Genomic DNA, 23396 nt, shown 5'->3' with positions numbered 1-23396 from the left:
CCAGCCGATGCGTCGCAGAAGAATAGCCCCGCCCTGTTCATCTTCCTCCCCGAACCAGGGGAGGGTGAAGTGGCAGGCGAGCCAGATGAGAGGGAGGGGTGGGGGAGGGGGTGGACGGCGAGGGGTGGGAGGTGGGCGGGGCGGCCGCCGGCGAGATCGCCGGCGGCCGGGGTGGCGGCGGGAGGCGGCGGAACTTATTATTTCGGGTTGCCGGAGGGCTCCATGGCCTCCGGATCTAGAGGAGGGCCCGGCGGCGGCGGCAGCCCGGTGGTGGAGGCGGCTCGGCCGGCGGAGGGCGCGGCGGCGCGGGAGCGCCGCCGGCTGGGCGGGGCCAGACCTCCGGTGGGCGGTGCCGGCGGCGGGGGCGAAGAGAAGATGACGCGGCGGTGGCTAGACGGCGCGGCGGCGGGCTCGATTAGCGTGGCGGCGATGGAGGCGGCGGCGGAGGCGGCGGAGGCCGCCGGAGCTGGCGGCGGCGACGGCGGCGCAGCTCGCTTCTGCGATTGGACGAATTTCAATTGCAAAAAGCGATAAATAGACGCCCCGGAAAAGAATGGTTTCTTTCCTGTGGGTACGGTTTGTTTATGAATGACCATCAGCTGACCAGCAAACCGATCCATTGCGTGCGTTTTCAGGCTGCATGTGCAGCAACTTTATGGATGTGGATACTCCAGCCTTGTTTAGTTCTTTACGTATAAAGTTTTTGAAAATACGAATACACATTTGAAGTATTAAATTTAGACTAACAACAAAACAATTTACAGACTTCGTCTGTAAACTGCGAGATAAATTTATTAAGACTAAATAATTTGTCATTACTCATTAGTAAATATTTACTATGGCACCACATTATTAAACTATGGCGCAATTAGGCTCAACAGATTTGTCTCGCAATTTATACGCGGACTGTGCAATTAATTTTTTATTTTATTCATATTTAATACTTCATGCATGATGTGACTTTTTTTTGCCAAAAAACTTTTAGATCTAAACAAGTCAATTTATGATGAAACACAGCAGTGGTTTACATTGTAAACTAGCACATTTTAATTTTAAAACACAAATACTTCCTTTGTTTTAATACACAACATTATGTATGTATTTAAAGACGGAGAGAAATTATGCAGTTAAAGTTTGGAATGGTTGATTAGGAATAAGCATCGTTTATCTATGACGGGAGGGAGTATGGGATAATAGTCGACGAAACAAAATCTCCAGTCACATGAATATATTATATGTGCAGATTTTTTTATAAGGATTTATGCTGAATTTGAAGCAGAGGGGTATTACGGGAAGTCAAACACAGCATTAATGGGGTGCTCTTCCATTTCCTCCTCCCTCCATCTCTCTCGCCTTCCTCTTCCGGTCTTTGCCCGCCTTTTATATTCCTCCACATCCACAGCTCTCCCCAACGACCAAAACCCCAAACCCAACCACCACCGCATGCGCCCGCCGCCACCGCAAAATCATCTCCCTTCCGGCTTCCACCGCGATGGCGAGAACCGTTCGCCCCCTAACCCCCCGCTTCTGATCTGATTCCGAAACCTAAGTCCTTCACCGAGCAGCACCAGCATTTCGTGCGCTCGAAAGGAGCCGCCTCTTACTCAGTTACTCTGAGGGTCGGAAGGGGACGGAGCAATGGGGGAGGCGTGGAGCCGCGCCAAGCGCGCGCTCGCCACCAGCCTCTGCATCAGCGTGCCCGCGCGCCAGATGGCCATCGAGGACTCGCCGCCGGAGGCGGGGGTGGCTGAGCCGTCGTCTTCTTTGGCCCAGGAGAAGGCGGAGTCCGCCTCCGTGTCTCTGCGGCGGCTGACAAGCTTTGGGAGCCGGAGCTCGCAGGTGGGGGAATCATTTTTCGTTTTTCTTTCATCTTCTTGTTTGATTATTCATCATTCATGAATGGTATCGAACGGGGTGTGGAGATGTGGGGGAAATGACGGTTTTGGCGTTGGATTACGTTCTTTTTTTGGGGGGGGGGGGGATTCGTCGTTTTCATTTCCAGGCAAAAAGATGCCGATTTTGCATCCATGTTGGTCAACGACCCCTGTTGACTAGTATTAACTTTGGAGTATGCACCATCTTGGTTGCAATTTGCAAACCAGGCCTGTTGAGTTGAGTCGCTGCTGTCGTTTCTAAGAGCAACTCCAACAGATTGATTATCCCCTTTTTCCTTTTCACTTTTTAGCTATAAAGGAGATTTAGGGGAAAAAATTTAGTTCCAACAGATTGATTTTCCCTTTTCCCATTTCCCCTATATTTCCCTCCCATCTCCCTTTTTTAAAGGGGAATTCCACCTTCTCTCTTTCCTTCTCCCTTTCTATCCATTCTTTCCTAGCCATAAGATCCACATGTATGAGAAGATCCTGTCCACCCATGAATTAAAGGGGAAATGGAAAAATCAATCTGCTGGAGCACATCTCCCCGATAAATTAAAATTGTGATGGGGGATTTCCATATAAGATGAGAAAGAGGAAAGGGAAAAATCAATATGTTGGAGCTGCTCTAAGGTTGATCAAATGGCATATGCTCCCTTTTTCATCTGGAATCGTTACTTCTAGGCATTTGCGCTATTTTTTCTAAAGAAAATTTAAGGGTACGAGAAAAAAAAACAAATTAAACAGGGCAAGCATTGTCAATTAATGTGAGGTATGACGATGCATCTAGAGAATTCTTCGAGCAGATACTGGATTGAATTTTAAAATTAGACATTGTGATTATATACATTGAACTACGGTTGCTCTACCATGTTACATTTGTTTTTCTGCAAGTTTGTCAGAGCTGAACTTTGAAGATAGTTGCACAAGTCCATACTAAAACTTTTGGCACAATTTCAAATAAATCATGGAAATACTTGTTTCTATTCATGTGACGTAAGAGCTTCCCCTCATGTTTTTCTCCTCATCTACTCAAAGGGAAAGAGTTTGAATATGACGTAGCTGCTTTTGTCTTTCCACGTGTTCTGCTTGGTTGGTAGCAGTACATCTTATTTGACCCCCAGCTGCTAGGGAAAGTGAAACTAAGAACTAGGGTATTCCGATATGTTCTTACTGTGCAGCTTGACAAATTTCATTGACTTGTAAAGAGTAGTTTCCTTCTGATCCTGATATATTTGAAACTGGGAAATAAATTTCCATATGTTAATTCAATCTTGTTTTCTTTATCTGCAAAGATGATAAACTAGTCACCTATTATTTCAATGGTTTCTAAGTAGGATGCATGTGACTATAAGTAGTGCCGGTGCATACTGTAATTTAAACTCAAATCCTCTTATCATAGCCTTTTGAGCAACCATGATAGCCAGCTGTACCTGAGCATGCTACACTTGTAGAGCAAGTTTTTACAAGCAGACATTCCTTTGATTGCATCAGGATGCGCAATTTGTGGTTTTCAAACATGTGTTTCACAACCTCTTATACTGAGATGTCATATCCATTTTCAGATCATCTTTCTGTTCCCACCATGTTTTATCATAACCGCATTGCTTGTGTGTGCATGTGTTTACAATTTTCCAACACTGATTAGGTGAGCTTAGTGTCTTGTAAATTCCTAAAACCACATGGCCGTTTTAAGTACCGTGATGTGTTAGATATGCAGGTATTATTCACAAGTCATAGCAGAGTATATGCTTTTTGTTAAGTTAGCAAGCTCTGATATTGACACCTTATATTTCTTTGACTTTGTTGGTTTCAGAAGATATGTTCAATTTGCCTTGGAGGCATGAGATCAGGGATCGGACAGGCCTTGTTCACAGCTGAATGCTCCCACAAATTCCATTTTCATTGCATATCTTCAAATGTCAAGCATGGCAACCTTATCTGCCCGATATGCCGTGCTGAGTGGAAAGAACTCCCAGGTGCTCAACCTGCAGATGCCAATTATGGAAGAGCTAGAGTAAGCCCACTAAATTGGCCCCAGGATGAAGGGCACATGGCTGTTGTCCGCAGGCTTTCCAATACATACAGTGGAAACCTGCAGGAGCACCTTCCTTTCTTCCGTACACCAGAGGCAGGCATCTTCAATGATGATGAGCTCATAGAGCTTCAGTCTGATACAGCAAATGAACATGATGCAGTCACTGGTTCAGTTGAAATCAAGACATATTCAGAATTTCCTGCTATACGACAGTCTGTGGCCCAGGAGGTCTTTGCTGTATTAATCCATCTCAAGGCTCCAAAATCCTCTCACTCAGCATGCTCCCGTGCACCTCTTGACCTTGTCACTGTTCTTGATGTCAGCGGTAGCATGGCAGGGACCAAGCTTGCACTTCTGAAGTGTGCCATGAGCTTTGTCATACAAACCCTTGGACCCAACGACCGCCTGTCTGTCATTGCCTTCTCATCCATAGCACGGAGACTCTTTCCTCTTCGCCGAATGACATTAACTGGTAAGCAGCGAGCCTTGCAAGATGTCAGTTCACTTGTTGCAAGTGGTGGCACAAACATTGCTGGCGGGCTAAAGAGAGGTGCTAAAGTGATCGAGGACCGTCAGTTGAAGAACCCAGTCTGTAGCATCATTCTTCTCTCTGATGGTCAAGACACACATACCCTCCTTTCTGACAGGGGTTTGCTAAATTACAGCGCCCTTGTCCCACCTTCAATTCTTCCCGGAACAGGTCATCATGTCCAGATCCACACCTTTGGTTTTGGATCAGATCATGATTCTGCTGCCATGCATGCTATTGCTGATATATCTAGTGGCACATTTTCATTTATTGATGCTGAAGGCTCGATCCAAGATGGGTTTGCTCAGTGTATTGGCGGGCTCCTGAGTGTAGTTATTAAGGAGATGCGTTTGAGCATTGAATGTGTTGATGACGGTGTGCTGCTGACGTCCATCAAGTCAGGCGGCTATACAAGTCAGGTTGCTGAAAATGGCCATAGTGGTTCAGTTGATATTGGAGACCTGTATGCAGATGAAGAGCGGGGGTTTCTGGTCACTCTACATGTCCCAGCTGCGACGGGGAAGACTCATCTGATCAAACCTACATGCACATACGACGACGCAATCACCACTGAGAATATCAAAGTACAGGGTGAAGAAGTGAGCGTTCAGCGCCCTGCACATTTTGTGGACTGCAAAATGTCTCCTGAAGTTGAACGTGAGTTGCACCGTGTTCAAGCCACAGAGGACATGTCTGCCGCACAGGCTGCAGCTGAGGGGGGTGCTTTTTCTCAGGCCGTTGCGATTCTCGAAGGCTGTAGGAGGATACTGGAATCACAAGCTGCACAATCTTTAGATAACCAATGCTTGTCATTGATAACAGAGCTGAGGGAGATGCAGGATAGGGTGGAGAGCCGGCAAAGGTACGAGGAATCAGGCAGGGCGTTCATGCTGTCTGGCCTGAGCTCACACACATGGCAGAGAGCAACCGCACGTGGTGACTCGACTGATCTCACTACCACTATTCACACATATCAGACGCCATCCATGGTTGACATGCTTCAGCGCTCTCAGACTCTTGCTGCCCCTGGTGTTGACACGCTGAACCGCTCCCCAACTATGGCTCCTTCACATAGGTCTCCACATAGGTTCAGGCTGCCAACCAGGTCAACGAAATCCTTCTCCAGTCAGCCCCTGTGATGCTGCCTGATCATGATGCAGTTCTAGAATTGACTATTGAAGTATTACACAAAGTAAATTATTCATTTTTTAGTTTGTTATACTGCAGCTCTTACTTCCATTTTGAATATTCTATAGTAGGCATGGGACTAGAAGTCTTGAGATATATGCTGGTTTGGTGTACATGGTTGAAATTTGGAAAGGATTTATAGATGGCATAACTGATAGAGGTGAAAAGGATGACAGTTGTCTGTTTATTCTGTACATAAACATCTCCCTTGAATGATTTCAGTGAGCAACACCTTTGGGAATGATAAATGGCATATCAACGGAATGAAAGGATTTAGGACTGATTCCCTTTTTTTTCTGCAGTTGTCTGTTACATAAACATCTCCCTTGAATGATGCCAGTGAGCATTAGCTTTGAGAATGATAAATGGCACATATCAATAGAAGTGAAAAAAAGATTTAGGTATTGTTCCTTGATATTTTTCACTGTCGTTTGTTTGTTCTGTACATAAATTTCATGTCAATGGGCTAGCATAAGCTTTGGGAATGGAACTTCTTTGAATAGGAAGTCTGAATTTGATAGCCTCCTGTGTTATGCCTGGTTCACCGGTTCAAAGACCCTACTGCAAATCATGGTCAGTCTATCCATATTCTGGAATGTTAAACCACGTGCTTGTCAAAATCCTAGAGGGAAACCTTGATGCTAAAAACTGCTGGAAAAGATGTAGAAGTAGAACAGCATCTGAACCTGCAAAAGATGCTGCTGCAAGTGATGTTAAGTTGCCAGTAGGCACACACACTGTCCTTAATGATACTCTGCTATGCAGATTTTGTTTAGCAACCGCACTGACGAGGTCACTAAAAAAACGCTAACTTCCCCATATGAGTTCGCCAAGTAGGAGGTCAACCTGTCAACAGTTTCTCCTCCACAAAATATAGACTGAAGAAGAAGCTCAAGCAGGTAAAATCCTTAGTAAACATGATTTGGGAACCATAATTACATGCTTGTAACGGGACTAGATAACCAGAGGATGCCTTCATACAATGCCACTTTCTCACGGCTCATGGGTAAAATAAAAACATGAAGCATGATCTCGACCATTCGCATTGGAAATCAGCACGGCTCTACTACTACAACTAGCGCTAGCAGTATCCTTACAGTGGGTGCAACTGAAAGCCTGAAACCTTCAGCAATATACCTCCTCCTCCCTCCCCTTTACACTGGCGTACGCGCCGTGTAGTACTCGCCGCCGCTGGAGCCGTCGGCGCAGCCGTCCCCGTCGACGAGCTTCCACAGGCTGTCCCACAGCAGCGCGTCGTCGTCGTCCGGGACCGGGAGCGTGCAGTGCTCGGCCGTCGACGCCGGGCTGCCCTGCTGGTCGTCGTTGCTGACCATCGCCATGACGGCGGCCTGGTGGTCGGGCTCCGGCGGGCTCTGCTGCTGGGTCATCATCAGCTGCTGGCTCTGCTGCTGGAGCAGCTGCAGCTGCTGCTGCTGGTGCTGGTGCAGGAGGTGCAGGCTCTGGAGGTACTGGCGGCGCTGCTCCTGCTGCTGGAGCTGGTACTGGTGGAGCAGCTGCGCCCGGGCGCGGCGCGACGGCCGGGCCTTCTTGAAGTGCGTCCGCCAGTAGTTCTTGATCTCGTTGTCCGTCCGCCCCGGCAGGCACCGCGCGATCGCCGACCACCTGCACCGATCGATCCCCAGCACGGTTAGGCGCCGCCCACCATCCGAACCCAACACGATGGAAAGAGAAGAGATCGCCAACAGTGTAGCTAGGGGAATCTAATCTAACCTACTACAGTGTAGCCCACACTCTAGGCTGCAAGTACATGCATCTGCTGATCACTACTGAGTGTGTCGTTGCGTACGTGTACATATTTTTCCGATAAGGGAAATTTTATTTAATTCAAAGCTTTTACGTCGAGTAGACACAATTTTTTTAAAACGTTCCTGTCCTCTGCAATGCATTACAAGTATATGGACAGATTGACAGTACCTGTTGCCGAGCATGGCGTGGAGCTGGAGGATGACGGTCTCCTCGTCGGGGGTGATCTTGCCCCGCTTCAGGTCCGGCCGGAGGTAGTTCACCCACCGCAGCCGGCAGCTCTTCCCGCTCCGCCGCAGCCCTGCAGTAGTACATCATCGCCAGCCATGCCACCGGTTAGTTCACTTCAATTCATCGTCAGCAACAATACCACAACACTGAATTACACTGCAGACAGCACGGTTAAACACAAATCAAATCTTAACACACAAACTTGGCATCATCTACATGCAACACAAATTAACTGCATACACCTGTGAGCTCGGCGACAGAGTTCCAGCTGCCCTCGCCGTGCTGCTGCACGTACTCGGTGAGCAGCCTGTCCTCCAGCGCCGTCCATGGCCCCTTCCTCCACCCCTCCTGCAGCATCAGGCTGCTGATCGCGTCCATCCCTCTCCCAATAGCTATCTACTAATTAACCAGCAGCTAGCCGACTATTTGATGGCTTCTGCAGCTAGCGCTGGTCGATAGATGTATCTCTCTAGCTATGCAGCTGGCGCTCCGGGGCTCTGGTTCCCGGCTTGTATGACGGCTAGAATCTGGGCGGCAGCTCCGGGGCTCTGGTTCCCGGCTTGTATGACGGCTAGAATCTGGGCGGCCATGCTCGCCATTTATACGAGCTCGCAAGTTGGGGGGTGGGGGGGTGAGCTCGCTGCGGTGGCGATGGACGTCACGTCATTTTCGCGGGCGGGGAGTAAACAATTCCACTCCCACTTGGCTAAGCTTCAAGGCGAGTATTTTATTGTTTCGCCCCCGGAAAAGGGCTCGCCCTACTAGAATGTTGTGTGGTGATGCAATGCAAAAATGCAGCAAAGCCAAGATATTCTCGCTCGCTGCAGCTAAAGGCATCTTTAGCGTGTTGCCTCATCAGCTATAGCTAGCTTATTTTATCCCGAAATTCCTCATCAATCATCCCTAGCTTGCGTGCGTGATGGTTATCTATCACAAGATGTTAGCCTTTCCTCGTGTACATGCTGGTGGTAGCAGTATATACTCCCTTCATAGACAGCGACACGGTCTTCGAAGTATAACTTTGACTGCTTATTTTTATAAAAATATTTATTGAAAAGTGATATATGTATATTTTTATGAAAATATTTTTTAAGACAAATCTATTCATATAATTTTTATTTTTTTCAAACTCAATAACTTAAAAGTTATTCATGATTTATATTCCCAATGTTTGACTCAAATCTTGTATTAAACGTCATCTATTTCCCATATGGAGGGAGTTTATAAACTAGGCGTAGACCGGCCGTATTTAGAAATGGCGTTGCTGGTGGCCTAAAATAGTAGTCAAGTCACTACAGAGTAAAGTAGTACTAGCCAGTATATGTTCTATGCGCAAGTCACTGGGAAGTGGGCCCCACAGAAGCTGGGCTGTTTTTTTTTTGTGTCTGTCAAATACTTCTTTTCTTTTCTTTCTTTGCGGGTTGTTTGTCAAAGACTGATGCTGCAGGGAGCATAGTAGTGTTAGTTTAATAGTGGTGAGATTGCCTGTTCTTCCCTGTTCCTGATGAATCAGTTAGCGCGCGATGACCATATGCAGGGTACAGTTTGTTTAATTGTGTTGAGATCGATTGCCTGTCGCTGTTCCTGATGAATCACTTGGCTGATTACCATGGCTGTGAACACTATCAACGTCGAGCTGCACGGATGCTGGATTGCCGGCATATTGTTTTCTACGCGTCGCGTGCGTGCCACTTTTGCAAGCAAACTCGATGCACAAACACACTGTAATAACGACGACTGATGACTGAACTAGCTTATACTGAAACTGGTCAGTGGTAGTCAAAGGAAAAGGTACTCATCGCTTAGCATCATAGCGAGTGGAGTGGACAATCTCTCTTTTCCACCAACGTAGGAGTTGAAGCGGTTAAAGCCATGCATGACCGGATGCTACTAGTACTAATACTTGCTACTCGTGGTTAATCAATGACCATTTAATTTAGAGTCAAATCAAATGGGTTATTACCAGTGACCGAAAGTGGACCTAACCGCGTCGTTAGACTTTCAGAGCTGAGCCTGTTTCAGAGTAGACTTGAGAACAGTGCTGTTAAAGTCAGCGAGGGACACTCTTGATGACAATAATGGAACACTCTACATAATATATGAAGTGAGAGGTCTATCAATCGAAAACGACCTGCTTGGCAGGGCTTGAGATTTTGACAATGAGTTGAATCTCTGTAGACCATTTTCAGCCCCTTTTGTTTTATTTGATTTTTCACTGTATATACAGCACTGAAATAGTAAATAATGTCAAGCTAATGGCCTCTAAGATTTCTCATATGGAACGACTAATATAAACTGATTCAAAGGCAGCTGGGCAAGTACATGATGCATGTCGCTCGCATGCATCCAGCAGAAGTGCCACGTAGCGCAGGTTACAGCTAAGGGTCTCTAGAGAATATCATGCGCACAAGATAGCAGCCATATCAGGCAATCAGCACCTCCACCAATCCTTGTGATCTGAACCAAATCTATCGTACATTCATGCACCCCCGTCTGCATGCGCAGGATCGATTGATCACCACGACTGCACTCAAGATAATCAGATAAACGTACAGCGAAAAAGGGAGCTCCCAGACAGGCGAATATGGCCTCGAAAAAGGGCCCGATTAAACAAGCTCGCGATTTCCTTTCTTCCTTCCCCGGCCGGCGGGCGGGATCAGGCTTTCGCTTCGCCTGACGGGGCGGGGGCGGGGGCGGGGCGGCCGGCGGCAGTGGTGGTTGCAGGAGCGCGGCTCCATTGTTAGGCCCGCTCTGGTGTCCAGCGCAACACGGCATCCGCTCGCTTTAGCGGATTAAAAATGGCGAGCTCGTACAGATGCGTGCGGACGTGCGCGTCCACATCCTCCGAAAGCCAAGCACGCAGCAGAGAGACGCGAACGCGAACGCCAAGAGGGAGAGGGAGAGACGACGACGGGGGGGATTGAATTGAACTGAACTGGAAAGCGTTCGATGCTAGTGTTGTTTGACCGCACACCTGGCCGCGGATCAGAGGCCGGAGCCGGGCCTAACTCCTCGTGATGGCCCGATATATCTGGCGATCCTTGATGTATTAGCTCCCAGCAGCTTTCTAACATGTTTGTGCTCGAGTCAGCACGACTGGCTCCATCGGCGTCAACCCTAGCTATCACCTCCAAGCTTTTATAAGGCACATTAGGAACTTTAATCAGTTTCAAGCTGAAGGACCGAAGCCGGCGACCAGAGGGGGGTGAATGGGAGCCGATTAAAATTTCTTCAAAATTTCAAAACCGTCGGCCGATGTCCCAAAGTCACCGCAAACCCTCAAACCGAGATAAGTGAGAATAGCTCTGGACAAGCTATCTCAACTCCGAAAACTCGGATCGCAACGTGGAAGCAAAAGCGTGAGAACCAACTCAAAACGAAGCAGCTCAGGCACAGACCGGTCTGACCGGTCAAGCAATTCAAAAACAGGCAGACCGGTCTGACCGGTATCTCCAACCGGTCTGACCGGTGGTGTCCAGAAAACCCCGAAAATTTAGTTCCAAACCGTGAATCGAGAGCAAATCGCGTCCAAATCGGATGAAATTTGGAGGATAGCTTCGTTCCTACCCCAAGAGTGTATCCCCAAGAAATCTCACCCTAAAGATATCCATAGCACGAAAATTTCGAGATGAGATCAAAGGGGGTGGGGTTTTCTCTAGTCTCCAAGAAATCGAATTTGGACGGGTTAGTGATTCCAGAGGGTTCAAGAACAAAATAGAGGCATGGGAATCACGGCAACGAACTCATGGACTCCTCGCAATCAAGTGCACCAAAAACGAAATCGAAATTTCATCAAACAAGGCACAAAACGAGGAGATGGATTGATTCAAACCGCTCAGAGGGCACGAGGAGGTTAGGGCCTCCTTTCTCAATCAAATCCACAAGAGTTCTCACACAAACAACATTCAAATCTATCCTAAAGAGATGAACAGAGGGAGAGGAACACAGAGGCAGCGGCCTGGGAGTAGAGACAATTCAAGGACAAGTTCTAAAAGCCGCACTTGACCTAACACAAGTGAAGGGGTATTTATACCCGCGGGACCGGTCAGACCGGTACGCTGGACCGGTCAGACTGGTTGGTTAGACCGGTCAGACCGGTGCCAGGGACCGGTCAGACCAGTTGGCCTGCAGCACCCCCTGTACACGATCTCATCCGATGGCCGAGGTTCTTTCTTCGAAACGAAGTCTTCTCTGCGATGCCGCCGTCTTGATGAAGATCCAGTCCGTGATTTTGGAGGGTCCGCGAAACCCGGGTAGATGGCCGGTTTTGAGAAAACCGCCAAAACCTCACGCGCGGGAAGATTCCCGCCTCCACGCCGTGGCCCTAGACGCCGTTCCCGCCTCGGCCTTCTGACGGCCCTAGACACCGCCCGACGCCCGTCACCTCCTCGCCTGCAGCGAGGCCCTAGACGCCGTCGACGCCCGTCGCCTCAGTCAGTCTTGAGACCGACGCCCGTGCCTCCACGACTTGGCGTCTTCAACCGCCGTCCGCCTCCTTGGTTTTGTGGCGCAAACCAAGAAACCCGCATTCCGTCGCCGCTTGCGCCCTCGATCCAGGAGTGGACGCCACAGCTGCCGCCCGGTCCGAGCTCCGGTCCCGGCTGCCCTTCACCGCCATCCACCGCACGGTCCATCGGCCACAGCACCTCCACGGCAGCTCCCCGTCGACACTCGACGCCCGTGTACCTGCAATCCAAAGACCAAGCGCACGATCACACCGCACGGTTGACAATTCACTCATCACAAGCAGGATAGAGTACTCAACATTCCTCAATCTCCCCCTTGCTGAGTGCATTGTCAACACACCACCTGAAAACAGAGAAGTGATAAAAGAAACAGAAGTGAAGAACTCAAGCAAGTGACAAAAAGCTCAGAAAGGCAGAAACAGTCACTTACTCAAGCAGAGATCGATCCCCTAAGACAAGGGCAACGGCTCAACGCAATCGTTCAAAAGCTAAAACCAGACTCCTCAAAGACAGAGGTAACGCTCGCCGCAGTCATGCAAGAACCAGAGGGAAAACAAGGAAAACCAGGAGCCAAGAGCAAATCAAAAACTCCCAAAGCAAAGCTTTTCCCTCTCACAAGGGCAACTCTTCCAAAATTATGCACTCTCAAAGCCCTGTGCACAAAAGTTTTTCAAAAATCAAACAAGTCTCCCCCTTGTTCGATCACTTCTCTCAAAATTCTCCCCCTTGTTGCACATGCACACATCAAGGCTAAAAAGACCTAAAACTCCCCCCTGAAGCTGAGACTCCCCCTGAACAGATGCTATGCAATGAATGCAATGCAGGAGGTGTAAGTAAAAGCATTCAGAGATACAAAGATATGAGCAACATCTAGTCTCAAACACGTGTGCATCCATAAACAAGACCTGCATCTAGCTCAACAGGGTATATCAAATCAGTCTAGAACTAGGCAAGTTCAGTTTAGGAGAAATAAAAGCATCACCCATGATCTAGCACTAACAAGTAGGGAATGGAAAGCAGTGCTACTCAAACTCATACAGGTGAGCCAAACCAGCCAAAACATGTTGCGAACATTCATTTTTCAATCAAATTTATATCAAGCAATTCTTAATGCCAGGGGTTGAAAGCTTGTCATGCTTCACTTAGCAACGAGACCAAGCCTATGCCAAAAGACAATCAGAAGCTTAAAGCACTCGTTTCAGTCATGCACAGCCTTGCCCGGGTTCTCACAAGTGCAAAGTGAGCCGTCCCGAAAGCTCGATCAGTGCGACAAGGAATCCCACCTGGATCTGTTCAATCCATTTTAAGAACAATTCAAACAATTTTATCAGATTTAGATCATTTCAAGTATGAATTGCTGAACGAAAAACTACACTAGTATGAATAAGATAGCAAAGCATATCAATACACCCTAACATGCTAGTAGCCATAACAGGGTGATCATGTTTTCAGATTTTCAAAACAAAATATCTTAACTCAGATGATATCATATACACAGTGGAGCAAGCTATACATGATCAAATTTATCAACTCACACTAGCAGGCACTAGAAGATCATAGCAATGTATACAAGAATGCTAGTGCAAGTGAGGCAATGCAAAATACAAACATGTACAATGCATATGCACAATGCAACTACCAAACCTAGAATACCAAGAGAAGCAAAACAAAGACCTACAAAGCTAACCAAAACAAAAGTCAGCGATCAAAAGGGGTAACAAACCCCAAGCTCCCCTCGCAAGCGAGCAAAGGTGTCCTGCTCTAGCAGTTTGGTGAGAATATCTGTGGTTTGCCTCTCTGAAGGGACATGGATCAGGTCTATGTGTCCTCTCTCATGGTTGTCTCGCAGGAAATGGAATCGGATGTCTATGTGCTTGGTTCTGGAGTGTATGACAGGGTTTATACTAATAGCGGACATGTTGTCTACAAAGATGGGAACCCTACCAAAACTCAATCCATAATCCTGCAAAGTTTGTTTCATCCAAAGTATTTGTGAGCAGCAACTAGCAGCGGCAACATACTCAGCTTCTATGGAAGAAAGCGCTACGCTAACCTGCTTGCGAGAGGACCAAGACACCAAAGATGTACCGAGAAATTGACAAGTGCAGGATGTCGACTTGCGATCCAACCGACACCCACCGAAACCGGCATCAGAAAAGCCCACCAAAACCAGAGAAGAATCCGCAGAATACCAGAGACCAAATTCAGGGGTGAATTTCAGATACCTGAAGATGCGTTTCACCACCTGCCTGTGGGAGGTGCGCGGCGAAGCCTGATACCGCGCGCAGAGGCAGACGCCGAACTGGATGTCCGGTCGCGTCGCCGTCAGGTACAGGAGAGAGCCGATCATGCTCCTGTACTCCTTCTGGTCCACCGCCTCGCCGTCCAAGTCCTCATCAAGCGCCGTCGATGTGCTGATCGGAGTCGGCTGAGGAGACATGTCGCTCATGTCGAACTTCCGCAGCAAGTCTCTAGTGTATTTGGCTTGATGGACAAAAGTGCCCTGAGGAGTTTGCTTGATCTGCAGTCCGAGGAAGAACTGCAACTCACCCATCATGCTCATCTCGAACTCCCTGGACATCTGCTCAAAAAACTTGGAGACAATAGCGTGAGAAGAGCCACCAAAGATAATATCATCCACGTAAATCTGAACTAAAAGAAAATCAGTGCCAGATCGCATGAGGAACAAAGTTTTATCAACACATCCCATTTTAAAGCCCTGAGCCAACAAAAAGGTTTTCAATCTATCATACCAAGCTCTAGGTGGCTGTTTCAAACCGTAAAAAGATTTCTGAAGTTTATAAACACGGTTTGGCAACTTGGGATTTTCGAAACCAGGGGGTTGCTTCACATAAACCTCTTCCTCGATAAAACCATTCAAGAAGGCAGATTTAATGTCCATTTGGAAAACTTTAAAACCCTTGGAAGCAGCAAATGCAAGAAAGATTCGAATAGCTTCCAAACGAGCAACAGGGGCAAAAGTCTCCTCAAAATCAATACCCTCTTTTTGGCAAAAACCCCTGGGCAACAAGACGAGCCTTGTTCCGAACAACCAAACCATCCTCACCCTGCTTGTTTTTGAAAACCCACTTCGTTCCGATGGGATTACAAGCAGGTGAAGGCTCGACTAAAACCCAAACTTGGTTTCTTTCAAAATTTTCAAGTTCCTCATGCATGGCATTGACCCAATTAGAATCAGAAAGAGCGTGTCCAATATCTTTGGGCTCAAAAGAGTTAACAAACGCTGAATGAGCAAAACCAGCGATACTTGTTATCTTGGACCTGGTGACTCGCTCGTTGAGATCAGCTAGCATCTGTTGAGGTGGATGGCGATGCTGAATGTGTCGCGGTGCTTCCCGTGTCGAAGTCGCCTCCTCCTCAACCAAAGCTGGTGTCTCCTCAGGATCAGCTGGTGTAGCCTGAGTCACCTCCTCGAACAGCCCCCGAGAAGTAGACGTAGTCGGGTCGGGGCCGTCGTCATCGTCCGAGCTCGTAGCAGAGATAGCTGGGTCCACAACACGCGTGGTAGCCTCAGCCTCGCCATCTGCAGCTTCTTCCTCCTCATCTTCAAAGATGGAGGTGCCGAGCTCATCATCTCCTGCAACTTCAAAGACAGAAGAATTGCACAGTGCAGTCTCGTCGAAAGTGACTTCACAAGTCTCTCTGACGATGTTAGTATCAATAATCAACACACGGTACGCTCTAGAGTGAGAAGCATAACCGAGAAAAATACCGTCAGACGAGCGAGACTCAAACTTATTAAGATTTCCATCTTTCAGCACAAAGCACCGGCAATCGAAAACTCTGAGATGGTCAACACGGGGCTGGCGTCCAAACCGCAACTAATAAAAAGTCCTGTGCATGAAAGCACGCAAGAAAATGCGGTTGGACATGTAACAAGCGGTGTTAACCGCCTCAGCCCAGTATTTGCGAGGAGTCCTATGCTCATCGAGCATCGTCCTCGCCATCTCAACCAGCGTCCGATTCTTCCGCTCTACAACTCCATTCTGCTGTGGAGTGTAGGGAGAAGAATACTGGTGTTCAAGCCCTTGATCACTGCAAAAGGCGTCAAAATGAGCGTTTTTGAATTCTGTGCCATTGTCACTGCGGATCGCTCTCATGGCCTGGGGTAACTCATTTTTCAACCTCAAGATCAAGTCTCGAACAAACTCGAAAGCCTCATCCTTTGTTCTCATGAAAAAGACCCAAGAATAGCGAGAAAAGTCGTCCACAATCACAAGCACGTACCACTTCCCACCAACAGACATCACCCTAGAAGGACCAACTGTGTCCATGTGTAGCAACTATCCAGGGTGAGCGGTCATCACCTGAATAATAGGTGGATGTGAAGTAGCAATCATCTTCCCGTGGCGATACAGATGGCAAACAAGGTCCTTTTCAAACTTCAATCTGGGCAATCCTCGGATCAGGCCAAGTGAGCTCAGTCTCGACAACAAATCGAAGCTCAAATGTCCAAGTCTCCTATGCCACTTCCACAAATCAGAAGAAGGACCAGCTATCAAGCAATGAGAAGGGCCAAAAGGAGTTCCAGAGAAGTCAACCAAGAAAACTCGACCGCGAGGTGTAATCCGGCAAACCAAATCTCCTCTGGAATCAAGAACATGCGAACAGCCCTCCTTAAAGCGAACCTCAAACCCCTCATCAAGAAGTTGCGACACAGAGAGCAAATTAAAGCCAAGATTCAAAACCAAAGCAACTTCTCTCAGGGTAAAGCGATCAGAAACTCGAATAGCGCCAAGTCCACGTACCTTTCCTCTTCCATTATCCCCGAACATAATGTACTCCTTTGAGCGCATCGGGTGAGGCTGGAGAACCATTTGTCATTTCCGATCATGTGGCGCGAACAACCGGAGTCCATGATCCACCTGTTCTCCAAGCCTCTGACCTGCACATCAGTAGTGAGACAAAGGGTGAGCAAATGTCTCAACACTGGGATTAGCAAAGTGAGAAGCAAACCAGTGTCGAGCCAATTGCTCTACAGAAGGGTTAGCAAAACCAGACAAAGCGTATCCCCCGTCCCGTCTACCGCGTGACTGACGAACACCACCGCTAGGAAAGCGTGGAGCCTCAAGACTTCCTCCAAAGCCTCGGTCCCGTGATCCATAGCCGTACTGAAAATGACCAGGAGCACGACCGGCAAAGCAACCACCCGCTGGAGTACGGTAACAACCACCGTCTCCCTGACCTCCACCTACACGGCGCGCCCTAGCATCTTGCCTATCAACACGCCGAGAAGGACCATGCACCAGAGCAGAGTACATGTCCGCGTTCCGTCTCTCCTGCTCTCTCCTCACAACCCGCTTCCTCCTGAAGCAAAACTCCTCCAGGTGACCTTCCCTGTCACAGAACTCACAGTGGTACCTCACCTCATGCTTGGGAGGTGGAGGCCTAGCCCGCGGACGGGGAGGAGCAGCCCTCTTCTTCTGGGCAACCTGGGCTGTGGCAGCAGGGAGCGTGTCGAGGGAATTCCTCAGCTCATTGGGCTTTGGAACCCAAATCTGCTTCTGCGGAGGTGCTTTCGGTGGTTCTTCAAGCACACCATCCGCGGGGTCAACAAGCGAAGGCTGCGTGCTCGTGCTAGCAGTGTTTCCAGCAGCCTTGCCAATCTTACCATACAACCTGTCAAAGTCTAACTTCGTGTATGTGTAACCGACCCCAAACCCATCACCACGCTTGAACTGCTTAATCATCATGCCCAACTACGGCTCACTGCTAGAAACCCAACTCAGAATCGCCCTAAAGTATGTGTTCTCATTCTCCAAGTTGGCTTTCTCTACCGCAAGACTATCTAAATCAGCAATCAAAATAAGGCAAACAGAGCAGTCAATAGGTGGGCTAGACTCTACGACCTTAGTCTTTCCAAAAGACTTGATCAAAGCGTTCTTCTCCTCTAGCTCCGACCTGAGCGTGGGACAAAACTTACAAGCGCCAAGCAAAGCAGGCCTAGATCTAAGCTCCTCTAGTTCACAAACAACAGTAGCAAACTTGGACTGCAAAGAAGCTAGATCAGACTTGAAGATAGGACACTCATCGCATTCAAGCACATCAGTAACAATGGGAGCGTCCTTCACAAGTTCAAGCTCATGCTTGGCCTTGGCTAACTCATGAGACACGTCAGAAAGCGAAGTCTTAGCAACATCTAAGTTCGCGACGTTCTCATCATGCTTGGCACGGAGAGCAACAAGATCATTCATGTGAGATATGCAGCCAGCGCACTCATCCTCACTAGATTTCTCCCTAGCACAAGCCAGCTTAGCCCTAAGCTTTCTACGCTCTCTAGCTGCTTTCTTAAGCAGTTTTTTCTGGTTGTCGAGAGCGGCATACAACTCCCTAACCTCTATATCAAGCAGGTCGATCGTGGAGTTTACCTCTGAATCGCTCTCGGATCCAGGAGAAGAGCCGGAGTGCGTCGGTGTAGCATGTCCACCTGAAGACGCACGAGCACCATCGGCTTCGCCCGCCATGGTGCAGAAGCTCTTGCGCCGACCGGCCGCCAAGCAAAGGCCGATGAAGGCGGTGGCTTCCTTGTCCCGCTTCTTCTTCTTCTTGTCGTCATCGTCGGAGGTCGGTGAAGATGAGTGGTCGGTGTCGGAGCTCTTGTCGAGGTCGCTGAGCTGTGCCAGGAAGGCCTTCTCCCGCTTCTTGGCCTTGTACTGGAAGCGCTTTTTGAGCGACTCCTTGTCGAAGCGTCCTCCCCGGTCACGACTGCGGTGCTTGTGGCGCCGACACTCCTTGTTGGAGCCTCCCTCATCACGGTCGCAGTGGCGGTAGTAGTCGAAGGAGTTGTTCTGGCCACCGCCGGACTTCTTGGGGCAATCGGCGATGAAGTGGTTCAGATCACCGCAGTTGTAGCACCCGGGGTTCTTCTTCCTCTGCCTGTTGTGGTAGACGCGCTGGAACTTGCTGACGAGAAGGCACAAGTCGTCGTCGCCCAGCGTCTCCAGCTGCTCATCTGAAACAGAAGGCAAAGAGGCAAGAGAAAAGCCAAGAGCAGAGTTAGCGTTAGAGCTCGATCCACCTGGGCCAGTCACAAGAGCGACGCTCTTGGAAGGAGGGGCACCATTGAGCTTGGCTCGTGTCTGGTTATCCACCTCCGTGGCCTTGAGCTTGCTGAAAAGCTCATTCACGGTCAGAGTCTCATAGCCTGCAGACTCAATGATCGTGTTCACCTTGAGATCCCACACAGAGCGGTCAAGTGCGTAGAGCAACTTGAGAGCCTTCTCGTGCTGTGTACTCAAGGGCACCAGCAGATCTGTTCGCATTGACCTTGTTCACAATCGACTGAAAATGACTGAACATCAGGTCAATGCTCTCACCTGGCTCCTGTGTGAAGTTCTCGTACTCACGCCGGTGAGCCTCGAACAGTCTAGCCTTCACCTGAGGTGTACCCTCGTGGTAGTTCTCAAGGCACGTCCAAATTTTGTGGGCTTCCTGAAAACCCTGGACGCGTGAAAACTCCACACGAGAAATGCCAGCGAACAAGGCATTGACGGCCTTGGCGTTAGCCTCGTGCCGGGTCACCTGAAGAGGCGTGGTCCCAACAGCCAGCACCTGGTAAAGCTGGTTCGTTGTAATCTCCCAGACATCGGCTCCCATCCTCTGCAGGAAGGCTCTCATGCGAACTTTCCAGTAGGCATAATCCTCGCCGGAAAACACCGGGATCTTACCAAGACTCGCCATGGTCGCTGAGTGGTTTTCAAACCGGTTAAGGTACTGAAAACCTCAACCAAAGCTCTGATACCAATTGAAGGAACGAAGCCGGCGACCAGAGGGGGGGTGAATGAGAGCCGATCAAAATTTCTTCGAAATTTCAAAACCGTCAGCTGTCACACCCTGAAATTTTTAAATTTCAGGATGTGATTAAAATTAAAAAAAATAAATAAACAATTTTCTCATAGTTTTTAAAAAAAATTTCCAACATTTATTTTTCTTTACAGGGAATTTAGTATAAAAAATATATGATTGTCTTTTAAATTAAATGAGTTTGTTTGGTTTGTTTTGCATTCATGTCTCAATGCATTATTTTATTGTTTGTGGTTCAATTTGAATTCAAATTCCTTGAGTTTGAAATTGAATTGAATTTGTTTGTTTGGATTTGAGAAAAGAAAAAAAATTCCGTTTTCAGCCCAAGATCTCAGCCCGGCCCTTTTTCCTTTTTCTTTCCCGCGGCCCAACCTCCCTCCCCCGGCCCAGTCTCGCGCGCGCGCCGGCCCATCCGCGCCTTCCCCTCCTGTGTCGCCGACAGGCGGGACCCGCCCGTCGGGCCCGTCCTCTTCCCCGCGACGAGTGGACTCTCGCAGAGTCCGGTCGCCGTGCGCCCCTCGTCGCTCCTTCCTTCTTGGCCCGCACGCCAAGGCTCGGTCCCCGCCCCTATATAAGCACCGCACCCCCTCCCCGAATCCCCTCGAGTCGGTGCCGCCGCCTCCGCGCGAAACCCTAGCTGCGCCGTCGCCTTTGGAGCCGCCGAGCTCGGGCTCGACGCTGACCCGCCGCCCCGCCGCCTCTCCTCGACGAGTTCAACTCCCAGAAGCTCCGCGAGGTAGAGGGGACTCTCGCCGACCCATCCTTTCTCCCTACACCTCTCTCTCTCATCCGCGCGGCCTCGCCGGAATCAGTGCGCCGCCGCTCGCCGTCGTAAGCTCGCTGTGGCCGCCTATGCCCCGCGCGAACCCCGCAGACGGGTTCGTCGTCTCCCCAGCTAGCTCCCAGGCCATAACCCAAGCCTAACCTAGCTCCGGACCGCCGTTTGGGTGAAGTCCGGCGAGCTCGCCGCCGCCCGCCGCCGCGAAAGTCGCCGCCGGTGTCACAGCGTCGCCGTCAACCCGCCCCATCGAACCCGAGCCGTCTAGATCAGATCCAACGGCCCCGATTAGATCTAGCTTGAGGTCAACAGATCCAATACCGGTCAACTCCCATCCGTTTTGCAGAAAGGCCCCTCGGTTTTATGAGAATAAACCCGCGATCCAGCGTAGTTGAAAAGTAATTAGGTTTTGGTCCAAATCTTTTCAGTAAAACCCCTGAGCTTTAGGAAAATCGGGCCCGCAGTCCAGTGCCGCCCGCAGCCCACATTTTTCCTTGCTACCCCCTGAAGTTTAGGTATAATTATGATCTAGCCCTGGTTTTTATAAAATTTTCGTAGAAAAGCCCCTATGACCTTGTTTTAGCCATATCTTTCACGTTTTAACTCCGTTTTCATCGATTCTCGCGCTCACGTGATCCTTGCAACGTGTGCAATAGCTTTATGACCTTATTATCCTCTGTGAGCATAGTTTTCTTTGTCTTGCAAATCTTTTCCGTTAGCTCTTAACTCTATAGTTAATCGCGACTAGATCCCTGAAGCACCGTTTAGTCTATAGAATCGCCGTTTTAGTTCCGTTTTTCGCATTTCTTGCGCTCTCGTAACTGTAGCAACGAGCTCTATCCGTTAGTACGCTCTCTTAAAGCCTTTCTTTTGTTTTGGTGTATTGTTCTTAGATGTATCTTTTTGTTTGCTTTGTATGTTTGCTCGGTGTTTGCTTCGAGTAGAAAGATCGTTGTTTGAAGCTTGAAGAATCAAGAATCCCAAGTGAGCAAGAGCTGAAGAGCAGTGAAGAGTAGTAAGAGTAGCTTTTCGTTGGAGAAAGGCAAGTGACCCTAACTATCTTTCTATCTATACTTTATTCACAAGATGATATGATTTAATTGGAACATGGAGAACCACCCAAGAAAACCGTACAACCACAATACTATATGGCTCTGGTCTTGGCTAAGTAATTAGATGAACTATATGTTGTGTTGGGGTTGTTCCGCTTGGTGGTTATGAGTTTGTGTTGTGGAGCGGGTGAAGGAAGCTGCGTCTTCTGAGGGACCGCACGGCAGGGACCAACACATACATATAGAGATTCTTTGTAAAGGCCTCGTAACGTCCCTATGCAATCACACCTCGGAAGTGTGGTATTGTGCCTGATCAGCACATATGTGTGGTTGGGTTCAAAGTTCTTCGGAACTTTTACGCGAATTGTGGTGAAAGTGTACAACCTCTGCAGAGTAAAAACTAACCGGTTAGCCGTGCTCACGGTCAGGAGCGGCTTGGACCCTCACATGATTAATAAACTTAAAGATGGATATAAATCATTTTCTGGTTATTTCTCGTGGCCTTGCTGAGTACCAACCATAAGTGTACTCACCCTTGCTTACTGCTGCTCAGAAAAAGAAGGTGTGAGAAGTATTTTGAAGATGATGCTGAGTTCTAGGCGTACGCAACCCCCAGTCGATTGCCTGTGAAGTATGAAGCCTTCGTTTCCAGTATAAGCTGTATAACTCTGATAGTCTTTTATTTGTTTTATTTCTCTTTTTCGTGATACTGTTGCTGATTATTCACTTATAATGTCTCTATATGTATGAAACTTGATCCTGGCATACATATAGCTATGCATTCGGTTTTGCCCTTAAAACCGGGTGTGACAGAAGTGGTATCAGAGCTGTATCGACTGTAGGACGTAAGCCTAGATAGCAATGGCCGCTTCCTAAGGCCTTTTATGTCACCAAAACAATTCCTACCTTATCCTTGACCTCTTTGGTGAATATTCTCACTCCTTAACTATTTTTCTTTCCTCAGTCAACCTTGACTCTCTCTTCATTTGCACTTCATTGTTTTGCAAATGTTAGATCCTCAACACTGTCTATTTATTTATTTTCCTGGATCACTCCTTGATTTTGATCATACCTCCCCTTTGATGTATGATTTTCCAATTTCATCCAACTCACCTCCTTTTGATATGCTGGTGAAATTGCTCCTTAAAATTATTTTAACTCATTTTTTTGGATCTATCTTTCCTTTGCTTTATTCACAATCTGCTTAGTGCCTCTCCGTTCTTTCTAAATAAATGCCGCTTTGGATTCATCCCTTGATTCTGGATTCCAAAGTATCTCTTCTGATTAAAAAAAAAAGATGATCCGCGCCATTTATCCTAATGTTTGTCTATCCAAATCATCTGAAGAATGTGACCACTAGTTCATCATGTGGAGCCAAGTCGAAGCAATTGGATACTATACCACCTGCTCATATTTCTGCTCATGTTGGATGAAGAATTCAGAGCACTACCATAGAATCAAGCCTGAGCAAAGTTATGACACTCTCACTGCCACTACAATCATGAAGGAGGCACTACAATCACTGCCACTATAGTCACTGCCACTACAGTCAACGCTGAACAAGTTGAAGGAGGCATGTGTCATCAACAACGAAGCTAGAAGATATAAACATGCTTAGGAGTACCCCTTGAAGCCCTATTAACAACGTTTAG

At 48.3% G+C, this 23396-nt stretch overlaps 2 protein-coding genes across 3 annotated transcripts; one reads left to right on the top strand and one right to left on the bottom strand.

The window, feature by feature from the left end:
* The first annotated feature begins 1362 nt into the window (after positions 1–1362).
* Positions 1363–5926, top strand: LOC120647347 (E3 ubiquitin-protein ligase WAV3-like). Of its 2 annotated transcripts, none has more exons than XM_039924110.1 (2): positions 1363–1839; positions 3694–5926. In XM_039924110.1, exons 1-2 carry the CDS (start codon positions 1639–1641, stop codon positions 5578–5580), a joined length of 2088 nt encoding a protein of 695 aa, XP_039780044.1. In that variant the 5' UTR covers positions 1363–1638; the 3' UTR covers positions 5581–5926. The 2 variants fall into 2 exon arrangements, with proteins under 2 accessions (XP_039780044.1, XP_039780043.1); XM_039924109.1 differs by having other exon boundaries at positions 3691–5926.
* Positions 5927–6520: 594 nt separating this feature from the next.
* LOC120647348 (transcription factor MYB106-like) lies at positions 6521–8125 on the bottom strand. The gene is made up of 3 exons (XM_039924112.1): positions 7867–8125; positions 7565–7694; positions 6521–7252 (listed from the first exon to the last, which is right to left on the bottom strand). The coding sequence occupies exons 1-3, from the start codon at positions 8000–8002 to the stop codon at positions 6784–6786; spliced, it is 735 nt and encodes a 244-aa protein (XP_039780046.1). The 5' UTR covers positions 8003–8125; the 3' UTR covers positions 6521–6783.
* Positions 8126–23396: the final 15271 nt, after the last annotated feature.

Source organism: Panicum virgatum, chromosome 9K (genome assembly GCF_016808335.1).
Source record: "Panicum virgatum strain AP13 chromosome 9K, P.virgatum_v5, whole genome shotgun sequence".
Lineage (NCBI taxonomy): Eukaryota > Viridiplantae > Streptophyta > Magnoliopsida > Poales > Poaceae > Panicum > Panicum virgatum.
Note: the sequence above shows the minus strand (reverse complement) of the source record. Positions and strands in the feature narration are given on the sequence as shown.

What these genes read in the sequence shown, in the direction of transcription:
- LOC120647347 (XM_039924109.1), top strand. Translation starts at nt 1,639, where the DNA reads ATGGGGGAGGCGTGGAGCCGCGCCAAGCGCGCGCTCGCCACCAGCCTC. An exon ending in TTGGGAGCCGGAGCTCGCAG is followed by an intron (nt 1,840 to 3,690) that starts GTGGGGGAATCA and finishes TGTTGGTTTCAG; the next exon opens with AAGATATGTTCAATTTGCCT.
- LOC120647348 (XM_039924112.1), bottom strand. Translation starts at nt 8,002, where the DNA reads ATGGACGCGATCAGCAGCCTGATGCTGCAGGAGGGGTGGAGGAAGGGG. An exon ending in CTCTGTCGCCGAGCTCACAG is followed by an intron (nt 7,695 to 7,866) that starts GTGTATGCAGTT and finishes GTACTACTGCAG; the next exon opens with GGCTGCGGCGGAGCGGGAAG. An exon ending in CACGCCATGCTCGGCAACAG is followed by an intron (nt 7,253 to 7,564) that starts GTACTGTCAATC and finishes CGATCGGTGCAG; the next exon opens with GTGGTCGGCGATCGCGCGGT.